Below are 24,588 nucleotides of genomic sequence, written 5' to 3'. Positions count from 1 at the left end.
ATATTTATTATAGAAGATTAAGCTACTTACTAATTAAATTACTTCAAGCGTACTTTTCGAAACCGTTTATATCATTTCAATTGAAATTTTCAATATTTGGTTATATATATTGTTGTGAAATTATATATGTTTATTGGGTTTTCCTTATATACATTTGGAGGGCAGAATATGTTGAGAGTGTACTGTAATTGAAAATATTTACCAAGTTTCAGCAAATAGAAAACGAAAATACCAAAACCGTTTCTCTAGAAACCACATTTTTCAACTGGCTGTCAGATTACTACAAACAGAGATGTGCTTCCCACCAGCTGCCTGTCTTTTTTAGAGGAGCCATTTTTACGGCAAATACCAAACTCATTCCCATATAGGCATATATAGGTGTTTTCCCTGCAACTAATCCAGCGCAGACGGAGTTGTGAATTTCTACTTTTGGGTTACGAAACTCAAACAAATAACTCGGAAAACTTCCTTTTTCATCGAACTCCAAGCTTGAATTTGCAGAATTTTCACACCAAATAAGCGTAAGATTCTGCATTGAATCATAAAATAGGGCAAAAATGTCGCAGTATTTTCTGTTGTATTACTTGAATGGAAAAAATATGATTGAATCGGCACCCTATCGTATAACGATAACGAGAAATTCCATTTTGCTGTCTGCAGATTATTAAGCTAGTGCATTATTTAAAGATTTTTTATTTGATTTACAAATGACTAAAGTTGTGAAGAAAGCTCTTCCTTTAACTCACTTTGATCATTTTCTGGAACATAATATTCAAATGATGCTTCTGTTAAAGCGACTTTGAAAAGATCCAAAGGATGATCAGAATCTTTTAAACTTGTTTGCTAATAAAAATTAGATTAGTTTCATTTTATACATTTTCGTTTTTCTGTGAATGTATCCATATTATAAAGGCTTTTGGCGAATGCTTTCACTAAAAAACCGTCATAGTTTATTATAATTCTATTTTCTCCACGCAACTACCCACTAAAAGTAAGCATTTGATATTTTAGGTTCTAGACGACCAAGTCTAGCATCGGTTCATAGTACCAGTTCATCCATTCGAAGTTATGGTGTTATGCGTTTCGAAAAAGAAGCTCAACAGAAAGAGATTCGCCAAGAAATGAAATTGCGACTAACACGGTTGCAACAACAACAATATTGTACTCGACCGCAAATAATCGTTGGAGGAACTGGATCACATGGCGCTATTACGAAAATGATTATGCCAACAACTAGTCCGCTTACACCAAATTCCCTGGATGAATTACTTCCTTCCGTTGATGAATCACAGGAAATAGTAAGCCTATATATTTATAATAAAATAGATAAGTTAATGATGGCATCTTTATCTTTTACAGTTTATCCCAAAAATAGAAAACGACATTTCAAATAATATAGCATACCAGGGGCCATGCAGCTCTTCTAGCGAAGTTATTTAAAATTTTAAAGTTTTTTACGAAAAAAAGTAAACTACGAATTACGCAACAATAAGCTAAGTAGGAACCCATCCAAAACCAATAATGAATTGTTAGGAAATATGTGTGAATGAAATAATACTGTTGAAAAAATAAATCAGGAATTTATTTGCAAAGAAACCCCAAGCAATTCATGCATGCAAACTTAGAGAATCTGTTCACAATGGGTGTGGGATATTAAATTTAAGGGCTCAATTGGTACTTTCCAAAACTAACTTTCAATATCAGTTGAAGGTTAAGGAAGGGAGGACCCAAAATGTACGTCCTTTTCTCAGAACCTATCCAACGAAAATTAGGGAGAAGTTAGAATGATACATCTATATAAAATCTAGGCTTCAAAATACATCCCATTCCGATATCTGCTCAAATAATGATATCCCTAAAACCTAACCTATGCCATCGCTCCATCTCAGGCAGGGTCTGCCTCGTCTTCTTTTCCTACCATAGATATTACACTTATAGACTTTCCAGGCTGGCTCATCCTCATCCATACGGAATCGTCCATGCTCATGGAGGGGGCCAAAAATTCTTCGGAGAATTCTTCTCTCGAACGCGGCCAAGAGTTCGCAATTTTTCTTGCTAAGAACCCAAGTCTCCGAGGAATACATGAGGGCTGGCAATATCATAGTCTTCTACATATCCCTAAAACCTAACCTACGCCATCGCTCCATCTCAGGCAGGGTCTGCTCGTCTTCTTTTCCTACCATAGATATTACACTTATAGACTTTCCAGGCTGGCTCATCCTCATCCATACGGAATCGTCCATGCTCATGGAGGGGGCCAAAAATTCTTCGGAGGATTCTTCTCTCGAACGCGGCCAAGAGTTCGCAATTTTTCTTGCTAAGAACCCAAGTCTCCGAGGAATACATGAGGGCTGGCAATATCATAGTCTTCTACAGTAAGAGCTTTGACCCTATTTTGAGACGTTTCTAGCGAAATAGTTTTTGTAAGCTGAAATAGGCTCTGTTGGCTGACAACAGCCGTGCGCGGATCTCATCGACGTAGCTGTTATCGGTTGTGATATCTCGCCTCGGACATTCCTCAGGGTCAGCCTAGTCAGTCTTATCGATTTCGTCGGGATATCGAATTCTCTCATGACCGTGTACAGCTTTAAAGTCGATGAAAAGATGGCGTAACTGATATCCACATTCCAACAGTTTTTTCATCGCTTACAACAGAGAAAAAATCTGATCTGTTGCTGATTTGCCTGGAGTGAAGCCTCTTTGGTATGGGCCAATGATATCCTGGGCGTATAGGGCTATCCAACCTAGCAAGATAGAGGAGAATATCTTAGAGATGGTACTCAGAAACGTGATACCTCTATGATTGCTACAATGTGTGATATATCCCTTTTTATGTATGAAACAGATAATACCCCTCTGCCAGTCGTCAGGCATTGATTCGCTGCCCCACACCTTGAGCACAAATTGATTAACCACTTGGTGTAATTGGTCGCCTCCATATTTAACCAATTCGGCTGTAATTCCATCGGCTCCTGCCGACTTATGATTTTTAAGCCGGTGAATTGCACGGACTGTTTTTTCCATACTTGGTGGTGGCACTATTTGTCGTGTTCAGTTGGTGAGACCTCCTTAGTAGTTCATAAAAATACTCAGCCCATCGCTCCAATATGCCCATTCTGTCGGAAATAAGATTTCCCTCTTTGTCTCGGTAGGATGAATATCAAGGTGTGTAAGGCTTCATCCTGCTGACTTGTTGGTAAAATTTGCAGGCGCCAGGTGTGGTTGCTCCTTGTACTTTTCTAGTTCACAGACCTGTTGGTTCTCCCAGGCTTCCTTTTTCCGTCTGTGAAGTCGCTTCTCCGCTCGACGGAGTTCGTGATAAGTCTCTACGCGTGCCCGCGTCCTTTGAGAATGCAACATTACTCGGTACGCGGCACTCTTCTGTTCCGTTGCTACCTTACATTCATCGTCAAACCAGCCGTTCCGACTCTTTTTGCGACTGGCACCAAGTATGATTGTGGCCGTATCAGTGATAATATTCTTCAGGTGATTGTGAATATCATTTGTTGATGCTTCATCTCCAGGATCTCTGTTGACTGCGGTTATTACGGCATCCATTTTCCTCTTATAGGTATTGCGGAGGGCTGTGTTGTGGATGGCTTCAGTGTTAACTCTCACCTGATTGTCAGAGGGGATTCTGGTTGGTGTTGTTATTCGAGCTCGGAGCACCATGCCAACGAGATAGTGATCCGAGTCTATATTGGCCCCCCAATATGTTCTGACATTCAACAAGGCTGAGAGGTGGCAGCGTTCGATCAACACGTGGTTAATTTGGTTGAAAGTGGTCCTATCTGGAGAGGCGCTGAACCGCTTTCCGCGCAAACCAGATATTTCTAACAACCATTTCATGTGACACTGCTAATTGGATAATCGCAGTCCACTATCATTTGTATTTCCATGTAAGATGTGGGAGCGAACGTATCGCCTGAATACAAGCTCTGTCTCTACTTGGCTGTTAAAATCCCTAAGTATGATTTTGATATCGTATCTGGGACATGCTTCGAGGGTTCGTTCTACTGCCTCGTAGAAGGTATCCTTCTCCGACTCTACAGTCTCCTCTGTAGGGGCGTGAATTTAATGAGGTTTATATTCCTAAATTTGCCTCGCAAGCGCAGAGTGCATAGCCGTTCGTTTATGTTTTCAAAGCCAATAACAGCAGGTTTCATTTTTTGTTGATAATATATGGTGTAGCGACTCTTCTCCAGGAAACCGGTCCCTGTCCAACGCATCTCCTGTAACGCTGTTACTTCAGCCTTATATTGGGACAGGGTGTCGGCTTGTGGCCCAGCGGGGTTAACAACATTCGAAATTTATTTCGATTGCTGTTAATTCGATTGACAGTTGCCACCACCGGTGTTCTTCGTGGCGAAGTAAGTCGTGATGTTTGAAATAATAATTAAATTTAAAAGAAATTTTTGACATTTCAATTAAGAAAAGAGTTGATACATAGTTGTGTAGTTTCTCGTCAACTTTATGTAATAAAATTATTTAAATTATGAAATTAAATAAAGTTTTTATGATTGACTTCCCTCTGCTGTTTTAACCCATAAACAACAAGTTCGTAGTCTTTATAAAAGGGCTTTGCGAAATCCAGAAGCTACCAAACTGTACTCCTGAGGAAACGGTTTGACGAATCGCGTTGAATTAAAGACTTACGGAAAGTTCAAGATTTACTCAAAAGTGGTGACCCCGAAAAACTCACTCGATTGGAACAAGGAAAAGTTGCGACCACAGCCCGAGCTGTCAAAGTGCAACCGGCGGACATTTTCGTTGCCCCTTCCTCGAATTCGAGGTCCTACCTAACGGCCTTGTATGCTGGTGTGTCTGTAATTTTTGCAGAAGTCTACTACCTTCCCGGTGACATTTGGATATTTTTTTTTGCTTTTGCACCCAATTCGCGCCAAATCGGGTGTGTCGTCAGCGGCGACAAGAGCATGAACTAGGTGCGACTGTCCGGTCGTTGGCATCATATAATTTCACAGCAAATTGACTGCAGCCAGTTCGGCGGGACAGACTCAACAACCAGCTGACTTCAACGACGGTGCCGCAGGAAGCCAGAGCCGCCGTCAAGGATCAATCACACGCTTAGAAGCCCCAACATCAAGAAAGAAAAAGCTGCCACTGCAAGCCACCGAAGGAAAAATTTAAGTTTTGTGTATTTATTAATATTATCCGAGTTATTAGTGTTACTTCATTTTTTATACAAATAATTTTAAACCGCCGTAAGACAGATCATTGATACGCTTCTTTTAGAAATTCAGCGGCGGAGTTCTTTTCATTTCGGGGTACGTTGTTTGTTGTTTTGCTCGTGCGGGCATTTGTGGGTGCGGTCTGCCGCGGTCAAAGTAGGGCCTTAGAGAATTCGGTATCGCCGCAGCTTCGACAAAAACTCGCGTCGGATAATCGGCTTTGGATATGTCGTTCGACAATAAAGACGCGGCAGGCCCATGGGACCCTCAGGTGACCGCCCTCGCTGTGCGCATCCCTCTATTTTGACGACGGAATCCGGAACTGTGGTTCGTCCATATGGAAACGCAGTTCCAGATGTCCGGAATAACGGCAGACGCTACCAAATTTAACCACGCGATTGTAGGTCTGGATGAGGAGTCCATCCTCCTGGTGGCCGACATTGTGAAATCGGCCTCCTATACGCTGTTGAAGACCGAGTTGATCAAGCACCTATCGGTAAGTGAGTCAGCTACGCTGGATCACTTGCTGGCAGGTTCGCGAAATGAGGCAATTGGGTGGGAGCAAGATCGACGACAACTTGTTGAAATCACTCTGGCTGCGACGACTCCTGGAGGGCAGCCAGGCGTTCTTTGAAGGCGCTGGCAGCTGCGGCCGATAAGGTGCACGAGGTACACGCGCGTCCCACTATAGCGGCCGTTCAGCAGCCTTCTGACGAAGTTGACGAGCTGTAGCGTGAAATAGCCGCGCTAGTAGCCAGTATAGCTGAAATGAGGGCCACGCTGGACGCTCAGCATTCGTGCGACAGGTCGCGAGCTCGAACGCAATCTTCTGCTTGAAAAGAGTGATCGAGCTGCAGGTCGTCGGGACAACCTACTGACCGAAGCATTAGTTGGTATCATTGCAGATTCGGCGAAAAAGCCACTAGATGTGCGATCCCGTGTAAATTCGTGCCTACCTCAAAAAAACTAGGTCCGCCGGGGGTTCTGGCGATGGCCACCCAGAACGCAGCGCAGTTATTTCGTAGATACTCATGCAGAGGTTTCGGTTCTTCCCGTACCCCGGCACCATCAGCTATTTCCTCAACCGTTGAAACTGGCGGCAGCAAATTCCTCCCAAATTATAATAACACCTACGGGTATAGGCAAGTGGACGTGAGTCATGGTTTGCGTAAGACGTTTTTGTGGCGATTCATCCTGGCGGATGTCAGCTTCCCCATTTTAGGCGCAGACTTCTTGTATCACTAAGGTTTGCTGGTGGACTTGCAGAACAGGTCCCTTATAGACTCCACAACCAACCTTAATTCGTCAGGCCTAATCTCATCTCTTCCTAACAACAATCTTTCCGTACTTTTGGAGGACATTACTGACATTACTGCCCTCCCTCAAACATTCAGCCAGATTACTACCGAATGTAGTCTGTCTAAACCAGTGAATTAACTCTACAATCCCAGAAACTGGCTATTGCACGGGAAGAGTTTGAACAACTCGTTCAACAAGGTATCTGCAGGCCCTCAAACAGCTGTTGGTCTTCTCCACTGCATATGGTCCCTAAGCCAAACGGCGAATGGCGCCCATGTGGGGACTACAGAAGGCTAAATGCACAGACTGTTCCTGACCGATATCCAATTCCACTCATCCACGACTTTGCGCATGACCTCGCGAATTACCGCATCTTTTCGACCTTGGACTTAACCAAGGCTTATCACCAAATCCCAGTAGCTCCTGAAGACATTCCAAAGACGGCAATATGCACACCCTTTGGACTCTTCGAGTTCTCCCGAATGACTTTCGGATTGTGCAATGCGGCGCAAACCTTTCAAAGGTTTATTCACTCAGTTCAGCGGAACCTTGATTTCTGTTTCAAATATTTGGATGATGTTTTGGTCGCTTCATCCACTGAGTCTGAGTACTTAGCCCATCTCGAGTGTAGTTTTCAACGTCTCCTTGAGGCCGGTTTAGTCCTAAACGTTAATAAATGCAAATTTCTCCAAAAACAGGCGAGATTCCTCGGCCATTTCATTTCCCCTGAAGGAATACAGCCCGACCCAGACAAGGTGCAAGCGATAACAAGCTTCCCGCGTCCAAAGACAGTGAAGGAGTTGAGGAAGTTCTTGGGCATGCTAAACTTCTAACGTCGTTTCCTGCCCAAGGCCGCCCATCACCAGTCCATTTTGAACGCGTACTTGTCTGGCCCCAAAACTAAGGACACACGAGAGATCGTGTGGTCTGAAGAGGCTATCCGCGCGTTTGAAAAATCCCGTCAACAACTGGCCGACGCTACACTCTTGGCATTCCCTCTGCAAGATGCACCCCTAGCCATTTTTGTTGATGCCTCTGACATCGCAGTAGGTGCTGCCCTTCACCAAAAGGTGGATCAAGTTTGGAAGCCGTCGAGCTTCTTCTCGAAGCAGCTGAACCCCGCTCAACGGAACTACAGTACCTACGATCGCGAACTGCTCGCCGCGTACTTGAGCATCAAATACTTCCGTTTCTCCATAGAAGGCAGGCCGTTCACAGTATTCACGGACCATAAGCCTCTCACGTATGCTTTGAAACAGAAGGCCGACAAAGCGTCCCCTCGTCAGCTTCGACACCTGAGCTTTATAAGCCAGTTTACGTCAGACATCCAGCACGTGTCCGGCAAGGACAACATAGTCGCTGATGCTTTATCTCATGTCTCCGAGGTTAACATCCCCGCCTCACTCGATTTCTCGGCTATTGCCAAGGCGCAGGAGGAGGACGCAGCACTTCAGAGCCTCAAATCCAACCCCAAATACAAATTTCGGGAGTTGCCCATCTTCGGCTCAAACCTCTCTCTCTGCTGCGAAGACTCGGAAAAGGGACCTCGGCCATACATTCCGGCCACCTTTCGCAAGGAAGTGTTCCACGCAATTCACGACTTAGCGCATCCAAGCATCAGGACAACAAATCGGTTAGTCACCGAGAAATACTTCTGGCCCTCTATGAATAAGGATGTCAATTCCTGGGTGAGAGGGGGGAGAGAGAGTGCATCGCATGCCAGAAGTGTAAAGTCTCCAGGCATGTAAGGAAAGAAGTGGGCTCATTCCCCCGCACTACCAAGCGTTTCCACACGATACACCTCGACATAGTAGGGCCTTTGCGAGACTCGCACGGTTATAGGTATTGTCTCATAATCATCGACAGGTTTACGCGGTGGCCTGAGGCAATCCCTCTGAAAGACATTACGGCGCAATCATGTGCCGAAGCCCTCTGTCGAGAGTGGATACCTCGCTTTGGCGTCCCTGCAATGGTCATCACTGACCAGCGAATGCAATTTGAGTCCACCCTTTTCTCGGAGTTAGTCCTAGGGTTTAAACGCCAGCGGACTACTGCATACCACCCGCAATGCAATGGGATGCTAGAACGTTGGCACCGGACGCTGAAAGCCGCCATTATGGCACCGACGATCCGTCCTGGATCCAAGTCTTGCCTCTCGTCTTACTCGGCCTACGTACAACCCGCCGAGAGGAATTTGCTGCTAGCCCGGCGGAGCTGGTATACGGGGAGAACCCGAGACTTCCAAGTGATCCGGTCTTCGACAAGAGACCGGGTCTCATAGAATCGGGGTTGGTGCCTCTGCTGAGAGACAATCTTCGACGCATCAAAACCACCCCACCCACCCGACACTCGTCCGCACCTGTCTGTGCGCCCAAGGAACTGGACACGTGTACGCATGTCCTGGTCAGGATAAATGCCGTCCGGAAGCCGCTGCAGCCTCCTTACGGACTGATGGGGAGCACAGTTCCGGATTCGGACGGTGAAACCCCTTCGTTTCATCTGGGGCGGAGTGATGTGGCGCGGCAGGATTACTAGCGGACAGATGACGTCAACGGCGCTCCACTCAGTTCGGACCTCGCTGCAAAAGTGGGGAACAGAGTAGGTGACGAGAAACGTAAAAATAAAAGACAGTTGGTTGGCAGTCATTGAAGAGGAATAATTTGTAATATAATGTTGCTTAATTTAATAAATCATAATAGAATCCATCCATAAATTCTATAGGTTCATTCACTCGGTTCTGTGAAACCTTGACTTCTGTTTCGTATATTTGGATGATGTTTTGGTCGCTTCATCCACTCAGTCTGAGCACTTAGCCCATCTCGAGTGTATTTTTCAACGTCTCCTTGAGGCCGGTTTAGTCCTAAACGTTAATAAATGCAAGTTTCTCCAGACACAGGTGAGATTCCTCGGCCTCGGCATTTCCTCGACAAGATGCAACCCTAACCGTGTTTGTTGATGCCTCTGACATCGCAGTAGGTGCTGCCCTTCACCAAAAGGTGGCTGGTATCGCAGTGAGGTGAATCAAGTCTGGCAGCCGTTGAGCTTCTTCTCCAGACAATTAGACCCCGCCCAACGGAACTATAGCACCTACGATCGAGAACTGCTCGCCGCATACTTGAACATTAAGTACTTCCGCTTCTCCCTAGAAGGCAGGCCGTTCACAGTGTTCGCGGATCATCAGCCTTTCACATATACTTTGAAACAAAAGCCCGACAAAGCGTCCCCTCGTCAGCTTCGACATCTGAGCTTTATAAGCCCGTTCACGTCCGACATACAGCACGTGTCCGGCAAGGACAACATAGTTGCTCACGCTTTGTCACGTGTCTTCGAGGTTAACATCCCCGCCTCACTGGACTTCTCGGATGTCGCCAAGGCGCATGTAGATGACGCAGTACTTCAGAGCTTCAAATCCAACCCCAAATATAAATTTCGGGAGTTGCCCATCTTCGGGTTGAACCTCTCTCTCTGCTGCGAATACTCGGAAAAGGGACCATACATTCCGGCCAACTTTCGCAAGGAAGTGTTCCACGCGGTTCACGACGGTGCCTCCAGGCATCAGGACGTCAAATAAGGATATCAATTCCTGGACGAGAGAGTGCATCGCATGCCAAAAGTGTAAGGTCACCAGGCATATAAGAAAAGAAGTGGCTCATTTCCCCGCACTACCAAGCGGTTCCACACCATACACGTCGACATCGTAGGCCCCTTGCGAGATTCGCACGGTTAAAAATATTGCCTCACCATCATCGACAAGTTTACGCGGTGGTCTGAGGCAATACCTCTGAAGGACATTACGGCACAATCTTGTTCCGAAGCCCTCTATCGAGAGTGGATCCCTCGTTTGGTGTCCCTGCAGTGATCATCACTGAACAGGGAATGCAATTTGAGTTCACCTTTTTCTTGGAATTAAGCAAACTCCTAGGGTTCAAACGCTAGCGAACTACTGCTTACCACCCGTAATCCAATGGGATGCTAGAGCGTTGGCACCGGACGCTGAAAGCCACCATTATGGCACGCGACGGTCCGTCCTGGACTCAAGTCTTGCCTCTCGTCCTACTCGGCCTCCGAGCAACCCGCCGAGAGGAATTTGCTGCCAGCCCCGCGGAGCTGGTATACGGGGAGAACCCAAGGCTCCCAGCGCCTGCTGAGAGACAACATTCGCCACATTAAAGCTACACCTCTCACCCGACACTCGTCCGCACCTGCCTGCGCTCCCAAGGAGCTGGACACGTACACGCACGTCCTGGTCAGGACGGATACTCTCCGGAAGCCGCTGCAACCTCCATACGAAGGCCCGTACCGTGTTCTCGAGCGGGGAGAGCATTTTTTCCAACTCGAGATCGGGAGACATGAAAAGGCTGTCTCCTTATCCAGATTGAAGCCCGTTTGCGCCCCAAATCAACGTCGCGTACGCTTCGCCGAATGATGGGGAACGCAGTTCCGAGTTCAGTCGCCGAAACCCCGAGGTTTCATCTGGGAGCGGAATGATGTGGCGCAGCGGGGTTAACAACATTCGAAATTTATTTCGTGATTTGTGAAATAATAATTAAATTTAAAAGATTAATTTTTGACATTTCAATTAAGAAAAGAGTTGATACATTGTTGTGTAGTTTCTCGTCAACTTTATATAATAAAATTATTTAAATTATGAAATTAAATAAAGTTTTTATGATTGACTTCCCTCTGCGGTTTTAACCCACAAAAAACAAGTTTGTAGCCGTTATAAAAGGGCTTTGCGAAATCCAGTAGCTACCAAACTGTACTCCTGAGGAAACGGTTTGACAAATCGCGCTGCAATAAAAACTTGCGGAAAGTTCAAGAGCTACTCAAAGGCTAGCTGCTAGCTGTACAGGGAGTGCAAAATGCGCAAATCGTTATTCCTTTGTCGTTGCCGGGTTCGTCGTTGTGTTATCCGTCCAGTCTGAGACTTCTGTTGTGGCTTCGTAACTTCGGTTTTCCGTGTAGGGTTATCAGCCATACCCAACCCTCAACCTGAGGGACCAGTTGGTACAATTTGTCCCGTTTTTAGGCGCGGGAGGGTCACTTTCATCCTTCTCCGTCTGCAGCTTTACTTGAGAAAGAGCTCTCAGCGGTCACCCCGTGGAGGTGGAGATATGGTTTGGTAGTAGAGCTGTTGGTGTTGGTTCAGCAGGCGTTTCCCAGGTTTTATGCTCCATCCTGAGTACCAATCCACATTTCGTCCTGGGAAATATATTACCCTTTGACCACCATATATATTCAGATTATTTGTATAGACTTATATACGCTTTTGCATGCGAAGTAGAGTGAAAATATTCAGAAGCAAATATATACATTGCATCCGGATAGGTCAGTGGTAAGAACGCTGGTCTGCCGTAGCGGAAAATCGCGGTTCAAATCTCTTTGGTGGCAGAGGGATTTATATCGTAACTGGATGTTGGACACCAACGGTGATAATCTCGGACGAGCGCAATGCTAACCACATTGCCTTCTACAGTGCACTGTAGAGTACCGTTACGGTATTGAATGAAACGCTCTAACACGCTTCAAGGCCCTGAACCAATTGGGTTGCTGCGCCAACGATTATTATTAAATATGTACATATATGCGCGCTTTTAAGGTATTCTGCAAAAAATAAAACAAAAGATATCGGTTAGTACTTTACGAAATAATGTCAAATTTGAAATCGGCTGCAAAGTAGGTTAACTTGAAGTAAGACAGGACTCATTCTCAAAAACTATTCAATTGAGAAATCTGAAACAATCATGATTATGGATCAATATGAAATTTAGGCCTCAAAATATATCCCATACTTATTCCTGTTCAAAATGCGTTAATAATAGTACGTTTCAATATTTTCGAATTATACTAGAAATTCTCCCTTAAATTCATCATAAGTTTATCTTTAAACGATTTAATATCACGTGGTTGGTGCATCATTTTCGGATGATTTCCGCATCGGGACCAATAGTACTCTCTATTTAATGCGGACGATGCATCATCGACATTGTTAATGGCATAATAGCGTCGAATGCCGCAATGTTGTTAGGATTATTTATTATTAATTCGAGTTCCGTGGTACTGAGGTCATCTATTTGTATCTTCAAGGTTTTTGATGGCGCGGGTTATGCCGACCTTGTTGATAAACCAAGCTGTAATGGGTTTTTCCCATACAGAAGTGGTGCAGTTGGAGTTGGTTAGTTACAGGAAAAGCAGTTGGACTTTGCCAGTTATAGGAGAAGCAGTTGGAGTTCTGTACTGTAGTAGCTAGTAGTAGCAGAATGTAAGGAGTGCATAGGAAATATACCGTTTCAAAAAATTAGCTACAACGTGTTTCGTTCTTTTCTAAAGATTAAAAAAAAGTTAATATCAGGCAGATGACGGGAAAGACTAAAGGGGTTCGGGCCTTAAAAAAAGGGCAAGCCAGGTAGGTGAACATTTTTTTACAAATTAGAAGATAATTCCACAGGAATCGCATTTTGCTTGTATTTGTTTCTCGTTAGCAAACTGCAATTCAAGATTGTGCGCGGAAGGGACACACAGTTTTGAAATAGCGACCTCAGCAAACCCTTGTGTGCGCTTGACCTAAACATAGCGCAATTATCTGCGTATGCTAGAAGTCAATAATAATAATAATAAATAATAACTCCGCCGAAACCGGTCCCAAGCCCGGTTGTGAAAGGAGGAAGGATGGATAGCTTCAGTCTGAATGGCTGTATGCCACCGCGGCGTCTCAGGGGTAGGTGAGGAAAGTGCAAGAACTTTGTAGTCTTACAGATTACTCATTAAGGAAGCTATCTCAACACCTCGCAGCTAGGGATAAAATGCACAACCAAAAATGAGAAGAAGGAGAAATTTAAGGTCCGGTACGGATAACCGGCGGGAGTCGCCTGACTTGGTGACTGGGTCGGGCTCTCGTAATGGACAGCATGGCGTCGAAACCGCTAGTCGTGGGGCGGTTCGACGTCTAGGCGCCACGACGACCAGGAGCACAGCTCCGCCTGCTGCAGCAGTTTCGTCACAATCTGTGGCGACCTCTTCAGCAGGTTCGCGTAGGAAGCGGATGAAATGGACTGAAGAAATGAACCTCTTCATCATCCGCTCCTACTACGAAGTAACGCCGGAGGCGGGTACAACACCTTACCGCCCCTTGTTGCACCAGAGATTCGTCGAGCGTTTCCCACAATTCGCGCACGCGACTGTGCAGCGAGTCGCAGACCAGTACCGCTTTATTACTCGCAGCGACACAATCCCGACCACCATCAGGGAGCGTGTTCGACTTGAAGTCATCGGGGAAACTGGTGACCGAGAGTCAATGGGGGCAGAGGCGGCGGCATTAACAACACCACGCCGCACTGCAGGCAACAAGTTCAGTACTCGCCGAAGCACTCTTCTCCACCGTCCAGCTGAGGTTTCCGCTGAGGTTCGGGACGAATTCCAAAGAGCGTGTATAGAATTCTCGGACATGGATCCTTTGCATAGACCAGGTATTCCCAGGCTCTATCCATCTCCGGCAACTCCGGGAATTCTATCTCAAATCAATGATGAGATTGCATCTCGACTGTGTGCTGATATGTCGCTACTGCAACTATTATACAATCACTTGTGTATTGTGGTGCAGTTGCGGCTATCAGATTGCAAGGTCAGAAGATTCGCTTTCGTGTTATTGGTTTGAGTGACAAAAGAGATCCACCATGGAAAATTCGTCTGGAAGGTCGGCGGGACTCACTAAGGCAGGACATTGCTAGACTGATTCAGATCAGCACTGGCAATGCCAGCCGACGGGTGAGAAATAAAGTGCAGAGGGTTTACCGGAACTATGCCATCCCCTGTGAGACACCCGTTGTTGAAATTCTGGACATACTAAAACAGAAACTTTCTGTCATATGCAGTCGGTTACGACGGTATGGCGAAAGTTATTCCAGACGTGTCCAGAATGCAACATACGCGAGGAACCAGCGGAGCTTTTTCAGATCTCTCAACGAATCCCAACAGAGCGCCCAGACAATACAGTTCTCGGTGACGGAAGCGAAAGAGTATTGGGGTGGACTTTGGGGGTTACCTGCCCAGCATGCTGAGTGGATTACCGCCGAAGGCACCCACCTTACCAATACACCTGACATGAATTTTGCGGATGTTACCGAAGAGGAAGTTCGACGAGCCCAGGTCTGGATCGGGTGCACAATTTCTGGTATAAGAAATTTACCAGTGTACACAGTCGGTTGAATGATGCTAGAGGGCATGGTTTTGCAATAAAGTATGGCCTACGTGCTAAGTGTGAACTGACACCCTTGATGTACCTAGATGACATCAAGCTGTATGTTGGTACTGAGAACCATCTTAGAAGTCTGTTGCGAATAATAGACATGTTCAGCCGTGATATTCGGATGGAGTTTGGATTAGACAAGTGTCGAATCCAAGCCATCCGCAAAGGTCATCACGAGCCGCATGCCGGACATAGCATTGGTGACCTCCACATCGAAGCTATGACCGAGACAGATTTCTACAAGTACCTAGGAATTCTGCAAGGAACCCATGCTCGAGTTGGTGATCTGAAGCAAGCTCTGCTGTCCGAATTCCTGCGACGTGTAAAGCTGATGCTGAAATCGCATCTCTCGGGGAAGAATATGATAAGCGCGTTCAATGTATTCGCTATCCCTTCACTGGCTTATGCATTCGGAATATTGCCGTAGACGAAGACCGATCTGGAAAACGTCCAGCGGCGGATACGGATAACTATGTCCAAATTCCGAATGCATCAGCCAAAGTCTGCCGTGGAGCGGATGAACCTGCCTCGTGACATCGGAGGTAAGGGCGTGGTTGATGTGGCGGCACAAGATCATCGCCAAGTCGACTCGCTGCGCGCTTATTTTTACAGCAAAGAGCAGACGAGTCCCTTGCATGCGGCTGTCTGTAAGGCAGACTGTGGACTGACTCCACTTAACTTGAAGGATCGATCTTTCAATCCTCAGAGTGGGGTGAAGTCGGACCAGGAGCGGATCGATGAATTGAAGTCGAAGGCAATGCACGGTAAACATGTGAATTGTCTTTGGCAGCCATTTGTTGATTTGCATATGTCGAACAGATGGCTGTGTGCTGGGGAGCTCTTTGCTGAGACGGAGGGGTTCATGTGTGCCATTCAGGATGGCGTGGTCGCCACCCGAGCTTATGAAAAGCTCATCATGAAAGAACGGGTGGAGGACGACCAGTGCAGAATGTGTGGTTCGGCGTAAGAGACGTTGGACCATCTCTTTCTGGCTGTACTGTTATGGCACCGGTGCAATGCATCACCAGGCATAATGCTGTATGTGAGGTTATCCATCAAAACCTTGCATACAAGCATGGGCTGATCACGGGGACATGTCCGGTTTACCGATATGAGCCGTAAGCAGTACTTGATAGTTCTGCTTACAGCATGTATTGGGACCAGCAAGTTCTGACTGATCGCCACACTCTACACAACAAGCCTGACGTACTGTTAGTTGACAAGACGAGTCGCTCCGCGTATATTATTGATGTTGCTATCCCCCATAATAGCAACATTGAACGTGGTGAATACATGGAGAAGAAGGTGAACTATGAGCCATTGGCTGGAGAAATCAAAGAAATTTGGCGTCTCGAACGGGTGGTTGTAGTTCCCATAATATTGTCAGCTACAGGTATTGTACCTAAATCCCTGACGGCTTACCTTGATGTCCTGGGACTTTCGCACAGTCTGGTTCAAACCATGCAGAAGTACACCATTCTACATACGTGCTCGATGTTGCGGGGAGTACTCGACGGATTCTCCCACTGACCTACCACCGGCCACCACCACCAGCGCCCCTTTAGTTTTTAAGTAGGTAGGATCGTCCGAGCCTAAATGCTTGGCACTTAGTGCTAGTATTAGGTAAAATCCGGCATCTGCCGAGATTGTGATAACTCAGAAATAAATAAAAAACTCCGCCGAAACCGGTCGCAAGCCCGGTTGTAAAAGGAGGAGGGATGGGTAGCTTCAGTCTGAATGGCTGTATGCCACCGCGGCGTCTCAGGGGGTAGGTGAGGAAACTGCAGGAACGTTGCGGTCTTGCAGATTACTCACTAAGGAAGCTATCTCAACACCTGGCAGCTAGGGATAAAATGCACCACCAAAAGTGAGAAGAAGGAGAAATTTAAGATCCGGTACGGATAACCGGCGGGAGTGGTCTGACTTGGTGACTGGGTCGGGCTCTCGTAATGGACAGCATGGCATCGAAACCGCTAGTCGTGGGGCGGTTCGACGTCTAGGCGCCACGACAACCAGGAGCACAACTCCCCCTGCTGCAGCTGTTTCGCCACAATCTGTGGCGACCACTTCAGCGGGTTCGCGTAGGAAGCGGATGAAATGGACTGAAGAAATGAACCTCTTAATCATCCGCTCCTACTACGAAGTAACGCCGGAGACGGGTGCAACTCCTTACCGCCCCTTGTTGCACCAGAGATTCGTCGAGCGATTCGCTTTCGTGTTATTGGTTTGAGTGACAAAAGAGATCCACCATGGAAAATTCGTCTGGAAGGTCGGCGGGACTCACTAAGGCAGGACATTGCTAGACTGATTCAGATCAGCACTGGCAATGCCAGCCGACGGGTGAGAAATAAAGTGCAGAGGGTTTACCGGAACTATGCCATCCCCTGTGAGACACCCGTTTTTGAAATTCTGGACACACTAAAACAGAAACTTTCTGTCATATGCAGTCGGTTACGACGGTGTGGCGAAAGTTATTCCATACGCGAGAAACCAGCGGAGCTTTATCAGATCTCTCATCGAATCTCAACAGAGTGTCCAGACAATACAGTTCTCGGTGACGGAAGCGAAAGAGTATTGGGGTGGACTTTGGGGGTTACCCGCCCAGCATGCTGAGTGGATTACCGCCGAAGGCACCCGCCATGCCAATACACCTGGCATGAATGTTGCGGATGTTACCGAAGAGGAAGTTCAACGAACCATAAATAGCTCGAAGAACTGGAGGAGCCCAGGTCTGGATCGGGTGCAGAATTTCTGGTATAAGAAATTTACCAGTGTACACAGTCGGTTGGCACGCAGTATAAATGAGGTCATGAGTCGGCCGGAGGAATTTCCACCTTTCCTCACTGCGGGGATTACATACCTTATCCCTAAAAAGGACACGGTGCAGGACCCCGCAGACACAAGACCGATCACTTGCTTACCAACCCTCTACAAATTCATCACCTCCATTATTAGTGAAAGGATCAATGCGCACCTCGAGACCAACAACATTCTGTCCGAGGAGCAGAAGGGCTACCGAGTTGGGTCAAAGGGTTGCAAAGAGCAACTCATTATCGACTCGGTAGTTGTAGGACAAGCAACTAGAGGCCAAAGAAACCTCTTCAGTTGCTATATCGATTATGCCAAGGCTTTTGATACCGTTCCGCATACCTGGCTAATCAACATCCTACATCTGTATTGCATTGATCCGAAACTAATAAAATTTTTGGCGACAGTCATGGAAGGGTGGCATACCACCTTATCGGTGCGTACATCTGAGGGTGCTAATACCTCAGAGCCCATCCGTATACGGAGGGTCATCTTCCAGGGGGATTCGTTGAGTCCCCTTTGGTTTTGTATGGCACTGAACCCCCTTTCATGGCTACTGAATGATGCTAGAGGGCATGGTTTTGCAATAAAGTATGGCCTACGTGCTAAGTGTGAACTGACACACTTGATGTACCTAGATGACATCAAGCTGTATGTTGGTACTGGCAACCATCTTAGAAGTCTGTTGCGAATAATAGACATGTTCAGCCGTGATATTCGAATGGAGTTTGGATTAGACAAGTGTCGAATCCAAGCCATCCGCAAAGGTCATCAAGAGCCGCATGCCGGACATAGCATTGGTGACCTCCACATCGAAGCTATGACCGAGACAGATTTCTACAAGTACCTAGGAATTTTGCAAGGAACCCATGCTCGAGTTGGTGCTCTGAAGGGTGCTCTGCTGTCCGAGTTCCTGCGACGTGTAAAGCTGATGCTGAAATCACATCTCTCGGGGAAGAATAAAATAATCGCGTTCAATGTATTCGCTATCCCTTCACTGGCCTATGCATTCGGAATATTGCCGTGGACGAAAACCGACCTGGAAAACGTTCAGCGGCGGATACGGACAACTATGTCCAAATTCCGAATGCATCAGCCAAAGTCTGCCAAGTCGACTCTCTGCGCGCTTATTTTTACAGCAAAGAGCAGGCGAGTCCCTTGTATGCGACTGTCTGTAAGGCAGACTGTAGGCTGACTCCAGTTAATTTGAGTGGGGTGAAGTCGGACCAAGAGCGGATCGATGAATAGAAGTCGAAGGCAATTCACGGTAAATACATGAATTGTCTTTGGCAACCATTTGTCGATTTGCATTTGTCGAACAGATGGCTGTGTGCTAGGGAGCTCTTTGCTGAGACGAAGGGGTTCATGTGTGCCATTCAGGATGGCGTGGTCGCCACCCGAGCTTATAAAAAGCTCATCATGAAAGAACGGGTGGAGAACGACCAGTACAGAATGTGTGGTTCGGCGTTAGAGACGTTGGACCATGTCATTTCTGGGTGTACTGTTATGGCACCGGTGCAATACATCACCAGGCATAATGCTGTATGTGAGGTTATCCATCAAAATCTTGCATATAAGCATGGGCTGATTACGGGAACATGTCCGGTTTACCGATATGAGCCGCAAGCAGTACTTGATAGTCCTGCTTACAGCATGTATTGGGACCGGTAAGTTCTGACTGATCGCCATACCGCACACAACAAGCCTGACGTACTGTTAGTTGACAAGACGGGTCGCTCCGCGTATATTATTGATGTTGCTATCCCCCCATAATAGGCGAAACTAGGCGCTTCAGGTGTAAAGGTTTTGTGTTCATCCTATGTGAGCAACTCTCTATGAACGTTTTTCCAATCATACATGCATACAAGAGTATTCTGTCATATATTGCCACACAAAATATACATATGTCCATACATATTAAAGAAATAAATATTTTTCACAAAATTGTTCAAACGCATTGCTACATTATTCTCTGCACGAAAGCATACATACGTACACACATGTCCATCTTATTGAACATCACATAGGCATGCACTAACCCAAATGACAGGTCAAAGCAATGCAGGAGATGCGGAGTGGAAGGCCATATCAGCAAGGACTGCAGAGCTGACCCAAATTGTCTACTGTGCAAAGGACAGGGTGTGGACCATCGGCACATTGCGGGCGACAGCAGGTGCCCGGAATACAGAAGAGCCCTTAGCACAAATCGCAGATGAGGTTGATACAAATCAACCTCAACCACTGCGAGGCGGCGCGGGATCTACTCGCGCAAACCATCCGCGAGAAAAACATCGATGTGGCCATACTAAGTGAACCATACCGAAACCGCGGTGGTAGCGTTTGGGTCAAAGACCAAACGGGCCAAGCAGCGCTGTGGACTTGTGGAGAACAAGCCTTCCAGGAAATAATGGAGCACACGGAGGAGGGCTTCATCAGAGGGAAGGTAAAGGGCATCCACATCTACAGCTGCTATGCTCCACCCAGCGCTACACTCGTCGAGTATGAGCGGATGCTTGTTGCCCTTGTTTTGGATGCAAGAGAACGTTGGCCGATCATAATAGGAGCCGATTTCAATGCGTGGGCTCTTGAATGGGGCAGCCGGATAACTAATGTCAGGGGACGTGTTCTCCTCGAGGCATTCGCGGAGCTGGACGTGGTACTGGCGAATGTTGGGTCTTCGTACACTTTCCGGGGAAGGGGCCTGGGGTCTATAGTGGACCTGACATACGTGAGTGCCACTTTAGCCAGTAGAATCGCTTGCCATGTCAGTGAGGACCATACTCACAGCGACCACCAGGCAATCTGCATAGAAATCAAGGGCGGATCGTGCTCGAAAAAAAGTTTTCGCAGAATGTCGGGTGGTATGCTTGGCTGGACAGTGAAAGCTTTCGAGGGGGACATGTTTTCCGCGGTGCTCAAATCCGACATATCCCTGAATGGTACGGCTGGAGAGAAAGTCACCCAGATCACTCGATGGGTGACGGAAGCATGCGATGCTACTATGCCCAGAAGGCGATTGCTCCCCAGTAGGCAACCCAACTACTGGTGGAACAACGAAATCGCAAGTTTGCGAGCCGCATGTTTTCGGGCAAGGAGGCTTTGCCAGAGGCTCAGGGGAAACCCCGGTGGCAACGGTCGGCAGGAGGCACACAAGCAATTGCGTGGTCGCCTAAAGGAAGCCATTCGGAGGAGCAAAAAGAACTGCTTCAAACAGCTGTGCGACCATGCCGACATAAACCCTGGGCGAGGCTTACAGAGTGGTGATGAAGAGGCTGCGGAAATCACCCCAGGTGACCTGTCCGCGCCTCCTGAAACAGATTGTTACCACTCTGTTCCCTTACCACGAAAATAGGGGAAGGCAAATTTTTGTCCAGCTAAATGACGGCATAATACCGCCTGTAAATGTGGAGGAGCTGCGGGAAATATGTGGTAGGTTCGGTGACAACAAGGCCCCAGGTTTGGATGGCATCCCCAACCGAGCTTTGAAACTGACAGTGAAGACTAGGCCCGACCTTTTCGCCAAAACCTTCGAGGCGTGCCTAAAAGAAGGAATATTCCCTGCCCAGTGGAAAAAGCAAAAGTTGGTGTTGCTTCCGAAGCCTGGCAAGCAACCTGGAAACCCAGCGTCGTATCGTCCTATCTGCCTGTTGGATACAATGGGGAAGATGATGGAGAGAGTCATCTACAACAGACTCCTGCCCATCGTCAAAGCCAGCAATGGCTTGTCGGAACGCCAGTTTGGTTTCTGACGCACCCACTCTACGGTGGACGCAATTGGCATGGTGGTAAACCTGGCAAAAGGTGCACTGATTTCTGGCGGCTGCTGTGCCGTGGTGGCGTTGGATGTCAAAAACGCATTCAAGTCGGCCAACTGGAATAGAATTAAAGGGGCGTTGGCTGACATAGGTGTCCCCGGATACTTAGCGAATTTGGTGGAAAACTACCTCTCAGACAGGACTCTCTGGTACGGGACGGATGAGGGCCCCAAAGAGTATATTGTCACAGCCGGGGTACCACAGGGATCGGTACTTGGTCCCCTGTTGAGGAATATCATGTATAATGGGGTGCTTGCTCTTCCCGTCCCAGAGGGGACCACGATTGTCGGCTTTGCTGATGACCTAGCTGTGGTTGTTGCAGCAAAACACCCAGAAGATGTGGAGGTTTACGCAACGGAAACAGTGAGAGCGGTAAAGTCCAACTTAGTAGTAGGCCGGGCTGACCTTGGCGGACGCGAAAACGGAAGCGGTCTTGATAACGAAACGCAGGAAAAATAACACTGTAAAAGTGGAGGTCGGTAGACATACGGTCGTATCAAAGCCGGCTATCAAATACCTGGGGGTAATAATTGACACCAAATTGAGTTTTAGGGAACACCTAGAGTATGCTTGCCAAAAGGCAGCCAGTGCCAACACGGCACTTGCAAAAATGTTGCCAAATATTGGTGGACCGAAACATTGCCGGAGGTTGGTGCTAGCCGGAGTGGTGCGCTCCATCCTGCTCTACTCGTCGCCTGTGTGGGCAGAGGCGCTTGCAAACTCTCAGAGACGGAAGCAGGTGAACTCGGTTTACCGGCGGATGGCTTTGAGGGTTTGCAGTGCTTTTAGAACCACATCAGATGAGGCAGTATTGGTGGTGGCAGGCATGATCCCGGTTGACATTCTGGCCAAAGAAATGAGTGGCCTGTACAATGCAAGACGTATGGAGGGGCATGCACAGCGTAGAAATGCGGCAAGGTCAGAGTCGCATGATCTCTGGGAACGCAGATGGGATGAATCTACGAAAGGACGGTGGACGCACAGGCTCATTCCCAACGTTAGGGTGTGGCTTGAGCGAAAACACGGGACACGGTGGTTGCTACAGGCAGTATCTGCACCGCTTTGGGTTGGATGATTCTCCGAACTGTCCCAGATGCGATGGCATACCGGAGGATCCAGAGCATGTGGTGTTTCACTGCCCACGATTTGCGATGGAGACAAGGAGCTTAAACCAATTGCTGGGCAGGAGCGGGACCCCGGAGAGCTTGGTTACTGAGATGCTGGAGTCCGAGGAGAAGTGGCTTGCGGTTAGCTCCGCAATCATCCAAATGCAGGAGGAGTTGCTGAAGGAACAGAGAAGGAGGAAAGCTGCAAATAGGTGAAGGATGAGTGCCTAAGAGCAAACCTACCCCGCGAAGTAATACCTTAATGGTGGTCCCGCGGAGCTGGGGCTGGAGAGACCGAGGGTGGTTTTTAGTGGGTGTGAATCCCACACGCGCCCGCTGTAGTTCCGGCGTTCGGGCGGCGGAGCTGCGGCGGACGTGTCTTTCTAAGATTTTCCACCTCCGTGTACGCACAAAAAAAAAATCTTATTGAACACTACCTGCAAATTTCAATGGCATATACGTATACACACAGATGCCTGTCCCCGTAATTGATACTGATATTCAAATAACTAAACAAATCTAAAAAAGAAAAGCCAAAGTGTCTCGATGGACCCGGTCTTTGATGTAAGTTCACTTTACACATATGATGATAACGCGTCCTAGAATACAATAAATTTACATGGAATGCAATCATTTGACTTCCACTAACTTTGTTAATAATAGTTGGAGTCCGTTCACACTTTCCAGAATTATTTCCTATTTTATTCTGGGGTAAATTTTTAAAACATGATTATATACTATTATCATCTTCGTTTGAGCAGATACCGGAACGAGAAGTATTTTGATGCCAAGATTTTGTATAGATGCATCATTATGATTTTTTCAGATTTTTCGGTTGAATAGGTCCTGAGAACGAGACCTATTTCATTTTTCGGGGCACACATTTTGACCCCTCACTCCACTATGTTTTATGTAATATCAGAAATATCAGTTTCAGAAAGTACTAATCGAGTCCTTTCGTTTGATACTCCACATGACCAGTCTGTGAAAAAAAAAATTTCAAACTTAACACAAAATGGCACCACTCGGTGCAAGAGGCACACAGACCTCATGCTCTCACCAAATTTCGTGACAATTGGTTTGTTTGACACAAAACCTTAAAAGAAAGCGGGAAAGGTTTGAGGCGATGTTACACGCGAACTTCAAATGACACAATTTCCAAGCGTTAACTGCGTGCCGTACGGCGCTTGGGAGCCTCGCGGGGTGCGCGACTACGAGCGCGGTGAAAGTCGTTCCCTTTCCTTGTGAGCGTTTACCTGTTGAAGCGGAATTTTGATAAGGTAATCATATGCATTGTGGTTTAATGGAATATTCTCTTTGATTTGACATTGAGTCGCAATGTTTTTAAGTCACAACGCGAAGGTTGTCAAAAACTGACATGGTCGCGCTAAGAAGCAAACCTCAAACCGTACGCTCTGCGAGGTCCGCGAGCGTTCAGAATTTCTAACAAAACGCAGTCATTAGGTGAGTTCAGACCGAAACACAACAGTGAAATGACTGATAATAGTTTGTTGCGTTATTTAGACTATTTGCGTTACTAATTAACAATGCCGCTTGCATTAGTCCCGCCGTCTCTATTCATAAAAATTGAATTTAAGCGGAGGTATGTGCACCCTTAAAGGCACTAATTGTATGAATTTCATAACATAAAATACAGGAAGATGCATTAACTTATTGCATAAGCTTGAAGATTATGTGCATTGCCGTGATTTTGTGTGCATTGCATGCATATTTTATGTTATGAAAATCGTACAAATTATGCCTCTAGAAATGAACATAGTTCCCGCTTAAATTCAATTTTTATAAATGGTAGGGACGGGACGAGCATTCACAACCGCGAGCGTAGATCGGTTTTTATCACCTTCGTGTTGTGACTTAAGACATTGCGATGGAATGTCAAATCAGCTGAGAACATCAAGAATATTCCATTAACTTATATTGCATACAATACATACAATTACATAAAGTATTTCCTAAACAATTACCTCCTCAAATTCTTTTTTGACAGGTAAACGATCACAAGCAAAAGAGAACGACTGTCGCCGCGCTCGTCGTCGTGCACTCCGCGAGGCTTGCGGATGCCATACGGAACGCAGCCGTTCTGAGCGTCAAAGGAAACTTACGTG

General features: G+C 46.8%; 1 protein-coding gene and 1 long non-coding RNA gene across 12 annotated transcripts in view; one reads left to right on the top strand and one right to left on the bottom strand.

The window, feature by feature from the left end:
* LOC119647800 overlaps positions 1–1,569 on the top strand; it is a 146,391-nt gene extending 144,822 nt beyond the window's left edge. For 6 of the 7 annotated variants that reach the window (XM_038049011.1, XM_038049014.1, XM_038049010.1 and 3 more), the window contains 2 exons: positions 1,012–1,298; positions 1,360–1,569. In XM_038049011.1, the coding sequence (XP_037904939.1) occupies positions 1,012–1,298; positions 1,360–1,440 (368 nt within the window). In that variant the 3' untranslated portion in view covers positions 1,441–1,569. Of the gene's footprint in view, positions 1–1,011; positions 1,299–1,359 lie in introns of those variants that run through there. The other variant, XM_038049012.1, reaches the window with a different exon arrangement.
* Positions 1,177–24,581, bottom strand: LOC119647803. Of its 5 annotated transcripts, none has more exons than XR_005248941.1 (3): positions 24,448–24,581; positions 23,510–23,718; positions 1,177–1,304 (listed from the first exon to the last, which is right to left on the bottom strand). It is a non-coding gene; the product is annotated as an uncharacterized LOC119647803 (long non-coding RNA). The 5 variants fall into 5 exon arrangements; XR_005248938.1 differs by having other exon boundaries at positions 1,179–1,304; positions 23,523–23,718; XR_005248940.1 differs by lacking the exon at positions 1,177–1,304 and adding an exon at positions 12,035–12,092 and having other exon boundaries at positions 23,523–23,718.
* Positions 24,582–24,588: the final 7 nt, after the last annotated feature.

The sequence above is a fragment of the Hermetia illucens genome, chromosome 2 (genome assembly GCF_905115235.1).
Source record: "Hermetia illucens chromosome 2, iHerIll2.2.curated.20191125, whole genome shotgun sequence".
NCBI classification, from domain to species: domain Eukaryota; kingdom Metazoa; phylum Arthropoda; class Insecta; order Diptera; family Stratiomyidae; genus Hermetia; species Hermetia illucens.
This window is presented reverse-complemented; position numbering and strand designations above follow the sequence as displayed.